Here is a 13013-nt window from a genome sequence, read left to right as displayed (position 1 = left end):
TAGCTTATTTCATGTTTTTTAAGGTCAGGAATGGGTAACATAGCAGCCCATGGAGCTGTATTTTTATTGCCTCCTGCATGGACCTTCATTGTGATTTGTGAAGTCCTCTCAGGCCTGCACTGTGTTCTTCCCAGCCCACAGTAATCAGCATACTGGTGCTATAAACCTTTTTACTCTCGCCCATTTCATATGAAGCATGATGCAACAGAATTTTGGTATCTCTGCAATACATTAAGTAGGTGGAGAAAGTCTTCAAATGTTGGAAATCCACAGTGGACATACCTAATTTGACTCCTTTGGCCCAGCTAAGTGAGAGTTAGTAGGGAAGTGAGCTGATGGGCTGAAGAAGCTGCCAACTTTTACATTAGATATTGCATTATCCTTTTGTTGAGGATGTTGCTGAACAATGGCTTGCTGATGATGCAGCTATGGAAAATTGCAGAGCACCTACTGTTCCTCACAAGTGACCCAACATTCAGTTTTTTTGTTGTTTGTTTCTACATGTGAGTCAGAACTTATACTCCTTTTTCCTGGAATGTAACGTATCTCTAGCTAGGGGCAGTTGTGAAGGTCTGCCTATAATTGGCAGTTTCTTATTGAAACTGTTGACTGTATTTCATGTACCACTAAAGGCAGAGGAACCCATAATCTGTGGCCTTTGTTTCCTGCAGAGGGAAGAATACCATGGGTCACCAAATACATTCATTCCAGTGGTGACAAATGAGGGCATTATGTAAGACCACTATTTTTAACGTACTGTTAATACCATTATATGACCCCAAATCCTGCTCACCATGGAGTAATATCTTTAAAATGACCAAGAAAATATTCTAAGCAAACGCCAAATGCATGCAACTTCTTCCAGAAAAATGTTTAGCTACTCTGTGAGAAAACAAGCACATTTTACTAATTTCTAACCATGTTAAATACAAGCAGTTTACTTATACATACATACAGGCCCACGTAATTTATTGTAGTCTCTTTACACCCACACTCAACCCAGTAGGCATTACCCAAGAGGCTGCCTGGGGTGGCAAAATACTAAGAATGCCAGAGGAGTCTGAAAATCACAAAGCAAGAAAATGATCTGTGGTCTAAACCACTGAGCCTCTTCAGTTTGCCGATCAGGTCGGCGATTTGAATCCACTCTATGGGGTGAGCTCCCATTGCCCTATCCTAGCTTCTGCCAACCTAGCAGTTTAAAAGCATACCAGTGCAAGTAGATAAATAGGTACTGCTGCGGCAGGAAGGTAAACGGCACTTTCATGCCCTCTGGTTTCCGTCACAGTGTTCCATTGCACCGGAAGCAGTTTAGTCATGTTGGCCACATGACCTGGAAAGCTGTCTGTGGATAAATGCCAGCTCCCTTGGCCTGAAACGAGATGAGCACCACCACCACCCCATAGTCACCTTTGACTGGACTCAACTGTCCAGGGGTCCTTTACTTTTAACTTTTACCTTTATTTGGGACAACAACAAAAATGATATATGCAGTGTTATGACCAGAACATCCAGTAGTGGCTTTGGTTCCTGATTCAGAGGGAGAGGAGTTAATGGAATTGATTAAACCAGAAGCATAGCCTTAATAGACTCTGGTTCTGTGCCCTGACACAAAACTGAGGCTGAGTCCAACCACCAGAGTCCCTCTAAATATAAGACCTCACAGTGCTATTTTTCTAGGAAAAAGGGTGCTGGAACTCACCATGAATGCTTCCCTTGTTCTCTTATAATGGCAATGATGCCCACCTGAGAGGTATGTAGACTGAGTTCCAGCTGAAAAAAAAGCCCTGGGACCACAGAACCAGGAACCCTTCAGTAACTGCAGCCTCTGTGCTGGAGCTCACAAAGGGACCAGCAACTTCACACACACCCCCCAAAGACCTCAGATGCCACCGAGTCTGTACACAATTTCAGGCAACAGGTCCAATGAGAGTTAACAAGGACTGAGTGGCAGGCTTAAGTCCTGAGGGCTGCTGCTTCTAAGGATCTCCATTCTCCAGTAGAACCTGGAAGGGCAATGCAGGCTGAAGGACTATGTAAGAGCTCGGTTAGCCAAGTGACACTGACACAAAACCCCACACATACGCTAAGCAGAAGAATTGCAGACTTCTGGCTGTCAACATATTGTACTGGAGACCCAGCTCATGTAGTGATGACCACTAACTTGAATGGCTTAGGAAAAAAAGAGACATGTTTATGAAGGGCAAGGCTATAAATGGCTACTAGCCATGATGGGGACGTTCTGCCTCCACTCTTAGAGTGTGCATTTGAATTCCAGTTGCTGGAAACCACAGCAGCAGAGAGTATTGCTGTACTCAGGTCCCAGTTGTGTGTTACTAATCAGCATCTGGTTGGCCACTGTTATGCGGGACTGGACAGACCTTTGCCCTGATCCATCTGGGATCTTCTTATCTCCCTGTGGAAGTGGCTAGATAAAAACCTAATATATTCAAGATTTTGAAAATCTTCATAGGGGAATCTAGATATCTCAGCATTCTTTTACTTTTCAAAGCACTGCTTTCTAACCCAATGACTGCAGATAAAAAAACAATGTGACATCTACTGTGTTTTTGCTGGGTAGGAATCGTTTTTGTTGATGGCATAGGATGAGACTAAGTCTGGATAAGGATTCCAGCAATCTAGGAGAGGTAAATGGCAGAGGTGACCAACTACTGCCTCTGGGAAACAAAGCACTTGGTGCAGTCATAGGACTCCATTTCCCACAGTCACAATGGCAATGCCATTTACACACCAGAAATTGGATTGTAGCACAAACATGATCATAGCTTTATAACCATTACTATCACTCAGTACTTTTCCAGCTGAGCTTTTTTAAAGAAACATCTTAAGTATTCCTTCTGCTTATGCATCTATGCAAAGTGTATTACATGCACAAATCAAGCATGCTATGCAAATTAGCCCAAGATGCATAATTTCTGTTGCCAAGTTAGGGCAAGCGAGTGCATGCAAAACTTAACCTCCTCAACTAGAGGGTGCCACATTTGGCAGGGTAGGTTTCTTAAGCATAATTTAGTATCCTGTCTTCAGCCAGAGTCTATTGTCAGGTGTGGTGAGATGTGTTAGAAATGCTAAGAATCAGAACCATGGAGAGCTTCCAGTAGAGCTTCCTAATGAGGATGAATCTTGGACTCATTGTGAAGATGGGAGTGTTGCTCTAGCACTGGCCAGTAACTGAGGGTAAGGCCTGTGTGAAGCCCTGCCTCCTTGGATGGAACCTGCTTGGAGTTAAAGAGATTGTGTCCTGTCATACAGTTGTGCACTCCCGTGTGGTTGGAGAATCTCTTCTGGTCCCAGAAGTTGAAAAGAAGAGTCATTGTGAACTGCTGGTAGTTCAGGTGTGGGGAGTCATCTGAAGAAGGGGCAGAGCTGCCTTCTTTGGAACCAGGGGATGGAGGCCTATCTGTTAGGGTTCCTCCTCTGCAGAAGCTTCTGTTGGAAACTGCCTAATGGAGCTCTTTCGGGGCCTAATCATCCAGGTCAGAGTTCTCATTTGACTCTGAGGTGGGTCAGAATCCCAGACCATGACAAGGACTTCCACACATTTTGAAGAAAATTTCTATAACCTATTTTTGCCCCAACAGAGACTCCTAACTCAGGATCCTGAGATCCCTGGGTCTGATCACTCTACTTTCTGTAACAGCTTGAGCCTGATTGCCTGTTTCCTCTCCAGTAAACAACGTGTTTGGCATGAAACGTCCTAAGATGCTGTAGTACCAGTAAAACAGATGCATGTCTCCCTTTCTCCCCATTCCCCCAGGATGATTGAGTGCTGACTTGGTACAGGAAGAAGCAGAGTAACCCTTGAGTAATTTGCTGATTCAAAAATGGTTGTCCCCTGTGTGCTTTTTGTGCCAGCCACCATGTCCCAGGTGAAGAGGGCCTTGCAGCATCCTTTGATGTGGTTAGGAACAGGGCAGCCTTGAGACAGGGCATGGGGTGGAAAGGTTTCTCTGTTCAAGCAAGGAAAGCTTGCCTGTCCAAGCCTGTCCCACTGTGATCTTGCCTTGTCATAAATTAACCACACACACAATTAAAGAGCCTGTCTCGGCTCCAGGAGCTGCAGATGTATTTCATCCCGGGAGAGAGAAACGGAGAGAGAGAGAGAGGCACTGCTGTGTGAGGGCTATAAAGCATCTGAGAGCAGAACTTGGGCTCCTAGCAGAGGGGCTTGTGGCTGTTTGTCAGCACAAGGCAGGGGACGTGGTGTCGGATGGGAGGTGGGGGAGAAGAGAGCAGTGAGGTGTGAAACAGTGTGTTTTTGAGCAAGGGAGAGAAGAGGGAGAGAACTCTGTGCACGATTGTGTCTAGGAGGAGTGTTTGTTTGTGTGTATGGTAGCATTAGTAGCTGCTGAACATGGCAATTGCGTAGACCACTTCATTGTGTGGGTTGCTCCCTTAGCATTGACAATGTAATCACACCATTCTCCAGACATTTTTTAGGATCACCTAATGGCTCGTGTGGCATGGAAGCTGACCTTCCACGCAGTGTGAGAGATCCAGTAGCAAGCTGGTGGACACTTTGTGGCTGCCATGTGGCACAGCTACAAGGCAGAAGGTGTTTCATGCTGCTTCCACATGAATAGCAGCTGTGGGCAGCTGGATCTGTCTGGCGGGCCATGTTTGATAGATGGGCAGAGCCGCCCACCTGTCAGTCACCAGATGTCACAATGAAATCAAATTATGCAGACAAAGGAGCAGACTGCAAAGTGTTGATGATCAGCTCATCATTGGGTGTTGCAAAATGGTGTGCACAGTGCTTTGCAGGTGCTGCCCATCACCTGACCTGCAAACTGTCTTTGGGCTCAGCTGCATCTTTACCTGCCCACCACCACCACCACCGCAGTGCCATATGTTGTCAGGCAGATGGGAGAGGCTTGGTTGATATGGCCTTGTGAGCCAAATAGGGAGGCCTGCCATGTTAACCAGGTCCAGGAGGAGCCAGAGGATCCTGACAAGAGCGAGCAGCAGTAAATTACACCAAGCGAGTTAACGCTTTATTAGCAAAACAAGATCTACACAGGAGCGTCAGGCCTAATGAGCACAGCAACTCATCTCCATCAGGTCTTGCTCCTTGAAGCAGTTGCCAAGACTAAAGGTTCCCGCCTCCCCACAGTCACCTAAGTCCCCTCCTCTCCAGGGTTTCTTCCAAGCAATCAGAGACCATGCCTATGTGCTTGGACTCTCCTGGTTCTGGGAGACTAAGGAGGAGGGTATGTTGTCATAGCAGGAGAGAGAGACACTCATGCCTCTTCACAAGCCTAACCCATCTCTGCCTCCCTCCTCCTCTTCAGCTTCTGATCCTGGGCTTCTCTCTGCCACAGACTCTCCCTGCTCACTAAGCACTGTTACCTCTTCAGCTCCCAACACCACCTCTTCCCAGTCTTCTCCCTTCTCACTCATTGTTGTCCCACTAGCAATACCCAGGTCCTGAGCCTTCTTTCCTTGGGGGTTCCCCAGCTGGTTCCTCCCACCATTCTTCTGCATCCAACCAGTCCCTGACTGGTCCCTACTGTTGCCATAGCTTGCAACTCTGAAATCAGTGAAGTGATATTGTGGCCGTGTGTGTACCTGTGCCAACCAGAACCTGGTATGTTTGGGTGGGGGACCACCTATTCTCCAAATGATGGACAGTTTTACTTATCCTTTCTTCTCTATCCCCAAGAGAGGTCAAGTGGAAGTATGTAGGGGACATCTCTACAAGCTTTACCCATCCTGTGTTGGCCATTCCTTTCCACCTGCCATGTCAGATTTCCTGCTATGGATCTAAGGCATTGTTGGGGGCTGCTTTCCGTTGAGGGTTGCACATCCTTATGGATAATCTTCCAGCCAGGCAAAAGCACTTGAGAAAGGAGCAGGGCTGGTGAGTTATGTGACCTGGGGGTGGGGAGGGGCCCAAGGGCTGGCTAGAGCCCTGGAAGCCTTCATTTGTTCCCCAGTCCTGGGGTTCTGCACCCTTGATGTAGGAGCCAGTCACACCAGCATATTTCTCAGTATAGTAGCAGACGCTGGAGAAATTAAGGGAGGCTCTTCATCGTTAACCCCTCAGCCATGTGCAGGACTTAGTGACATTGTAAACATTATGGAGGTGGGGGGGTAGACCATGAAGAAGGGCATTGCTTATAATATAATGCTCTGTTAAGTGCTGTGTGGAACCTCTGTTTTAATTCTACTTCCAATGAATTACAGAAAAGCAATGCCTCAGCATGGGCTCTGGCTCTGGCATGGAAGCAACTGCAGGTAGTTGCCTGTCCATTTGTAAGACGCCCCCCCCCCCTTTTGACTCAGTATCTGGCAAACTGATCCAAGCAGGTATGCTTCACTTGTTGCTTGTACACTGTCTTGGGGGGGAAAACCCACATCCTTTTCAGGTGTGGTTTTCAGGTCCATTTCAGGTGTGATAGTTGTGGGAATTACGGTAGACTTGTGTTCCCATTTGTGGGGTAATCAGAAGGCAGCCCTGGGTCGTTTGACCCTTTCATTCTCTCCCCTCCCCTATAAAAACTACACAAGACACTCTCTTTTAAAGTTTAAAGAGCAAGTAACTTTTACTTAGTGTACTTGTCATTGCTGGCTAAATATATACAATGCAGGTAGATGATACTTAAGTTGCTGAAACATCTTAGGTAGATTTTTATCTAAGACTGACTAACATTTACAGGCTGACATACTCTGAGGCAGACAGCAGCACAACACAACATAACTGCTGCTCTAACTGTTCAGATGGTTCAGCCAACTGCCATAACTGTACCAACTGCCATAACTGCCACAGAGTGTATGAAGGTCATGGAGTTCTACAGCTCTTTCAATTAACCCTTTACCTATGCATTCTGGATGCTAACATCCCACAATAGTGACATCACAAATCTAGCGATTTTGAAATCTGGCTTGTTGTTTTGATTCCTGCTGGAAGCTTGGAGAGGGGAGACAGCTGAAATGTACACATTTTCCTGTACCATTCTGCCTGCCAGAACACCTACGGAACTAGCTGGCATCATGGTCCAATGGTTATGTGTACACATGGATGCACTTGAGAGCCTCAGTTTTGAAGCATAACCTTTGAACCTTGCAGCTTAATGTGTCAAAAGATGACTGCACTTTGGCCAAGAGAGTTGTTAATACAGAGAAGCAAATATTGTTTTTCACAATTATCTAAATATATGTGTGTATTACACAATTACCCATATACATATGTGCATCTATCTATATGTCTGTCTGTCTGTCTGTCTGTCTATCTATCTATCTATCTATCTATCTATCTATCTACACACCCACACATATAAATATTTATATATTCTGAGAAACTGAAATGCCAGAAGGAAGCATGTGGATAAAAACTAGTGGTACTCCATGGCCAGGTATCCATGTCTTGTGTTTGCAGCATAGCCAGAAGAAAACCTGGAATCTAGTTTCGATCAGCTATTGTTTTTAGAAATTTGGAGGTTTCTAGCCTAAGCTTAGAAAGTAAACCATAGAGAGAGAAAAAACCTTCTCAGTGTCAGGGAGTAGCTTGGCAGGCATTATAAGGATTAGGACAAGGGTGAGGTACCTGTGGCCCTCTGAACATTGGCCCCCATCAGCTGCAGCCATCATGGCCAGAAATTAGGGATGATGGGAGTCATAGATTTCCCACCCTGCATTAGCGAGTAGCTATTTGTAGTTTACAACTTTTTAACTTTGCTTCCCAACCCTTGTTGTTGTTGTCTCATTTCTATTCCATAAACTCAAAAGGAAATATATTGATGTAGTGTACTGAACCTCAACTAAAAGCAAAGAGCTCAGTTAATAGAGCACGAGACACTTAATCTCAAGGTTGTGGGTTCAAGTCCCCATTTTGGCAAAAAGATTCCTGCACTGTAAAAGGTTGAACTAGAAGACCTCGTGGTCCCTTCCAACTCCACAATTCTATGATTCTGTGGTACAATTATACTATGAACATAGCAACAAAATCAAAGGAGACTACATTAAAATAAAGAGGCATACAAAATGGGTCATTTGACAAGAAGGTTATAAAATACCTGACCTGCCTTCATTTGTCATGCACATTTCTCCTTTTAATTCTCCCAGTGTCAAAAACTTTCAATTAAATTAACTGAAAGCAAGGATACATTTGTGCACACCTGCAGATGTTAACAATTTGCATCACTCCCTTCCCCGCCCCCCTCGTCTTCATGATGCAGAATTTGGATTTATTTATTTATTGGTTCAACACATCACTGACTGTGGCATGTAGGAGACACCTTCAATTACAGCCTTGCACTGAGGGGAAGATTGCTGCAACTCCGATGAGTCATTGGATGGACTTGTATCAGCCATTTGGGAGGGGAAGAGGGGACCATGGACCTGACCATAGAAAACGCTCCTGGCCCCTCATGAAGCTCCAGGCGATGAGTCAACACGTTTCTCTCATTATTATGTCTCTGCAGGGCAACCAGGGCGCCACGGCTCCGCCTGATGCAATGGCCCAGCCCTACCCCCCAGCAACGTACCCACCACCCCCGCAGAATGGCATCCCTGCAGAATACGCTCCACCACCACACCCACACCCAGCACAGGACTACTCGGGGCAGAGCACAGTACCTGAGCATGCCTTGACTCTCTACACGCCAGCACAGAGCCACACCGAACAGCCGGGCACCGACGCCAGCACGCAATCCATAGCCGGCACACAAACAGTACCGGTAAGGCACTCGGTGCTTGAAAGAGAACCTGTGAAAGGGGACCAGCCCTGGCCCGAAGAGGGCCTGCAGAGTGGGTTTTCAGGCCAGTTCAAGGAAGCCTGCAGTCAGGTAGGGGAGGAGGAGGGTGATTCTATCTGCAAGGATGCAGGTATGAAGCCAGGTTGCTCTGCAGTCCATGCACAAACTCAGCTGGAAAGCCCAAGGAGAGGTCTCAGCTCAAAAAATGGAGGGAGGCAGAACGTCCTGGTTCGAGACTGAGGGGCAGCATTATAGGCAAGCAGGTGGGCTGAAGCAGCAGATCAAAACCCCTCACCCTTCTCCTGGCTTATCTGGGATAAGAGACAACAAGGGATGGCGAATTGGGCCTGAAATAGAGCCGAGGGCTTGTGCAGCAGGAGGCAAGTTCACAGAGGCAATGCCAGTGCCCCAGCTGCCCCGTGGGCATTTGTGGCTCAGTGCTTAAGTTTCCTGGCTCCCCTTGTGTCCCTAATCACTTGTAATCTACCTGCTTGGCTGCTTGCCAATCCCATCGTGCCAATGATGTGGTTGTAATGCAGCTCAGTGAGGAAGCGCTGAGTGAGCAGTTCCCAGCCGCTCCTCCGTCCCTGAGTGCCAGGCTGGCTGCTTGCCACCGCGCAGCGGGGAGAGTGAGCTCTGCCTCCCCACATGGCTGCACACATGCAGACCCACATGCAAGCCCAGAGGGGTCAAGCCAGGACCGCTTTGTTTGTCCCTGCCCACCGTTGTGGCGGCACCAATCTTTATCCTGCTCTCTCATGAACACAAATGTAATAACGATCAGAACCCCTAAGAACACCCTCTAAGGTAGTCCAGTGTCATTATTCCCATTCTGCAGTTGGGAAGGTTAAGGCCTGAAGCCAGATAGGGAATCTGTGAATAGTGAGGTCTGAGCAGCTCACAGTCTTAACTATCTGCATATGCCGCTGATCTGTGTATGCTGTTAAAGGTTTGCAGCTGCACTCTCTCCCCATCTATCACCTACTGAGTTCATATCACCACGTACTCAAAACCCAATGGCCACATGCAAAGCCTAACTCCCAGCACTTAGCACTCTTGCAGGCGGCCCATATATCTGCAGCCAGCTTTTGCAAGGGGCAGTGATGGTCTTAAGCAAGCACAAAACAGTGGTGAGATCACAGTGGAATCTCTCTTTAATTTTCCCCTTCACCCCCAGCACACAGATGAAGCGGCACAGACAGACAACCAGACGCTACACCCACCAGAGTGTGGTTCTGACAAGCAGCAGCCCAAACGGTTACACGTTTCCAACATCCCTTTCCGCTTCCGGGACCCTGACCTGCGGCAAATGTTTGGGGTGAGTCCATTCCTCTCACTGCCCACAACCTCTTTCGCTAAGCACGCTGACAAGGGTCCCCGGAGAACTCTGAGTACCTGCTACAGGCAGAGCCAGTGCTGCCATTTCCATTCCATTCCCTGTTGCGGGCATCACTGTTTCTGTTCCACTGCAGTTTGGTTCCTGCCAAATACGTTATTCACCTTGCCATCCGGTTTTTAGCATAAATTATGTAGGTTACCTACATTTGTTTCAACATAAAGGATACATCAAAAGCAATAAAAAAAAAACCAGCTACATTTTGTAAGTCTGTGGACTTAAGAAAACCAATGACATTGTGAAAGCGTATTGACTATTTGCTTGACTGATCTCTGTTGCTGACCACAAACAAGCATGCAAACTGCAGCAATTTCCACTTCCTATTCCATTGGAATTTTCCAACATCCTTAATTGGTGGGATCAAATATCCCAAAGGAAAGGACAGAGCATATTCTTTGTATGCAAAAGGTTCCAGGTTCAATCCCTGATATACCCAGATAGGGCCAGGGCCATCTCTACCATTAGACAGGGTGTGGCAACGGCCTCAGGTGGCAGATGCTGGGGAACAACAACAGCACTCCCTGGAACCCCCCAGTTATTCCACTCTGTTGCATCAGGACCATTTCTATGCCCCTCCCTTCCCAACAAGCAGGCTTGCTATCTCAGTTGTGTAGGAGGTTTTCATGTCACCCGTGGTGGATTCAATTGCCAGTACAACTGGCTGATCTACCGTGCCCTTCTCCTCTGATGGCAAAACACCTTGGTCCAGCTCTGGCTGCGGCTAAAAGAGACCCCTGTCTGAAATCCTGCACAGCCGCTGCCAGTCAGAGTAGACAATACTGAGTCTGATGAACCAGTGGTCCAACTTTGTATAAGATAGTTCCCTATGTTTCTCAAGCTGTGTGCCCTCAGCATCCTGCACACATCTTTTCCATGAACAGCTGTTGTGAGGTCTCATAACAACCCTTGTGGTGAGAGTGCAGAGCTGCTCCTAGCAAAGTCATACCATGGCAGGAGTTCCCTTCTAATCTCTCCCATGAAACTTGTGACACCACCCCAGCCCCAAGTAGGACTGACCTGTCTTCTCAGCCTATGCATAGGTAGAACTCAGCCTCTCTCAGCCTGGCAGCACATGAGACTGACTGGTCCTTCAATCCTGAAGTGTCTGCCATGTTGCTATCAAGCTCCCAGGGATGGAGCAGGCTCTCAACGGCCTATGACAGAAGTGGGTATTTTGTGGTACTTTACTCCCCAGATTCCAGAGGTTACCAGGACACAGTGGCCCTTTTGGAGTAAATGGACAGCTTAAAAGGCTCAGGACGCAATACCTCAAGGACCGCCTCCACCCCCACTGTATGAAAGATTTCTGTTCTCCCAGGCCTTGGACTAATTAAATTATCTATGGCCTTTTAAAAAGTCACAGGGTTGTTTTTATTGGTTTGTTATTACATTATGTATTTTTGTGGTTTTGTACTGTAAACCGTCCTGTGGTCTTCAGGCGAAGGGTGGTATTTAAATTTAATAAATAAGTAAATGAAAGCAGACATGCTAAGATGGAGTGGACAGGGAATGATTACTCCTATTTTTACCTTCCATCCCTTCCTTCCTTTTGTTTTTGTTTTGTTCTGCAGCAATTTGGAAAGATCCTGGATGTTGAGATCATTTTCAATGAGCGCGGCTCCAAGGTGGGTTCAGCATGTTGGTGTCTGGTGCAACCCAAACATCAGTGTAGGTGCGCCTTCCCAGGGTCCAGACTGCCCTCTTGCCCCTTCCAGTTTCCTCTCTGTGCCTCAAGTTGCCTACCTAGTTTCTAGTCACCCCTCTCTCCCACCCGCCCCCTAAAACCCTACAGCCATTGACTTAGAATCAAAGTTTGGTGTTTTAACTTTCACCCTAAAAGTGAACGTGCTGAATGGAGATACTCCACAATATCAGGTTTGTGCATTCTTCAGATTCTAACTCTGAAGCAAGCAACAGAGAGAGTAAGGTTGGAAAGATGATAAAACTAGGAGCTGCAAACCTTATAGCTAAGGCAACTTAATTGCAGGAAAAGAACACCCTCTCATGGTGAAACTGGAAATCACTCACATTAAAAGAGGGGGGAAATGTTTTACCTAAGGCAAGTTGTTGCAAAGGTTTTGCAGGAGATAGAGTTGAGCATGGGTCTTTTTCAGAAATAGATGCCAAAATACTTATTAACATAGTTTGCAATTTGTTTCCAGGAGGATATGGGGGTGTTTAGTTTGACAGGATTTGAAATTTCTCCCAGCTGTTAAATAACACATTTACTGAGTTTTCCTAGGCCCATTTCTTCAGGTTCAATATTGGCTTTTGGGGTCAAACCAGACTGTGACATGGGAGATGGATGACCAGATCTCCCCACGTCTTTCTCATAGCTTAATTTCTCCTTGTGTGTATGTCATGGTGTGGGTGGGGAATTGGATCAGGAGCATGGCACTGGGAAAAGGGGATGTTGAACCCATAAGAACATAAGATGAATCAGACCAAAAGCCCATGTTGTCCAGCATTTTGTTCTCACAGTGGCTATCCAGAAGTCCAAGGGAAGCCCGCAAGCAGAACCTGAGTGCAACAGCACTGCCCCCACCTGTGATTCCCAACAACTAGTATTCCTTTCTCCCTACAATGTCTTCCTGATTCAAATCCCCACCCTGCCACAAAACTTATATTAGGTTTTTTGGGCAGGGGGGTAGGGGTGGGCAGGTATAACCCAGGTGCCTGTGTTTTCCCCATCTCCCGAAAGGGCTAATGGCAAAGTTTGGGGAGGGGTATTCCAAATGGGAAATTGCAATGATGGGGAAAGGGTTAAACCGCTCCCAACCACCATCACATCTTTTATCCACACCCCAAGCTGCATTTAAACTTTGGAAAAGGTGTTAGGAGATCCCCCTAGTCCCAGATTTCCCATGTCACTGTCTGGTTTGGCCTTTGGTCCTGGTCAA

The 13013-nt window shown here is 46.8% G+C and overlaps 1 protein-coding gene across 21 annotated transcripts in view; it reads left to right on the top strand.

The window, feature by feature from the left end:
* RBFOX3 (RNA binding fox-1 homolog 3) overlaps window positions 1–13013 on the top strand; it is a gene marked incomplete at its 3' end in the record, with an annotated part of 219852 nt that overhangs the window by 193711 nt on the left and 13128 nt on the right. For 6 of the 21 annotated variants that reach the window (XM_083430306.1, XM_083430302.1, XM_083430311.1 and 3 more), the window contains 3 exons: window positions 8445–8699; window positions 9895–10035; window positions 11685–11738. In XM_083430306.1, coding sequence (XP_083286432.1) covers window positions 8478–8699; window positions 9895–10035; window positions 11685–11738 — 417 coding nt within the window. In that variant the 5' untranslated portion in view covers window positions 8445–8477. Of the gene's footprint in view, window positions 1–5207; window positions 5882–6117; window positions 6331–6818; window positions 7181–7244; window positions 7377–7400; window positions 8700–9894; window positions 10036–11684; window positions 11739–13013 lie in introns of those variants that run through there. The other 15 variants (XM_083430316.1, XM_083430299.1, XM_083430318.1 and 12 more) reach the window with 12 other exon arrangements.

This window comes from Podarcis tiliguerta (genome assembly GCF_965153285.1).
Source record: "Podarcis tiliguerta genome assembly, chromosome: 2".
Taxonomy (NCBI): domain Eukaryota; kingdom Metazoa; phylum Chordata; class Lepidosauria; order Squamata; family Lacertidae; genus Podarcis; species Podarcis tiliguerta.
Note: the sequence above shows the minus strand (reverse complement) of the source record. Positions and strands in the feature narration are given on the sequence as shown.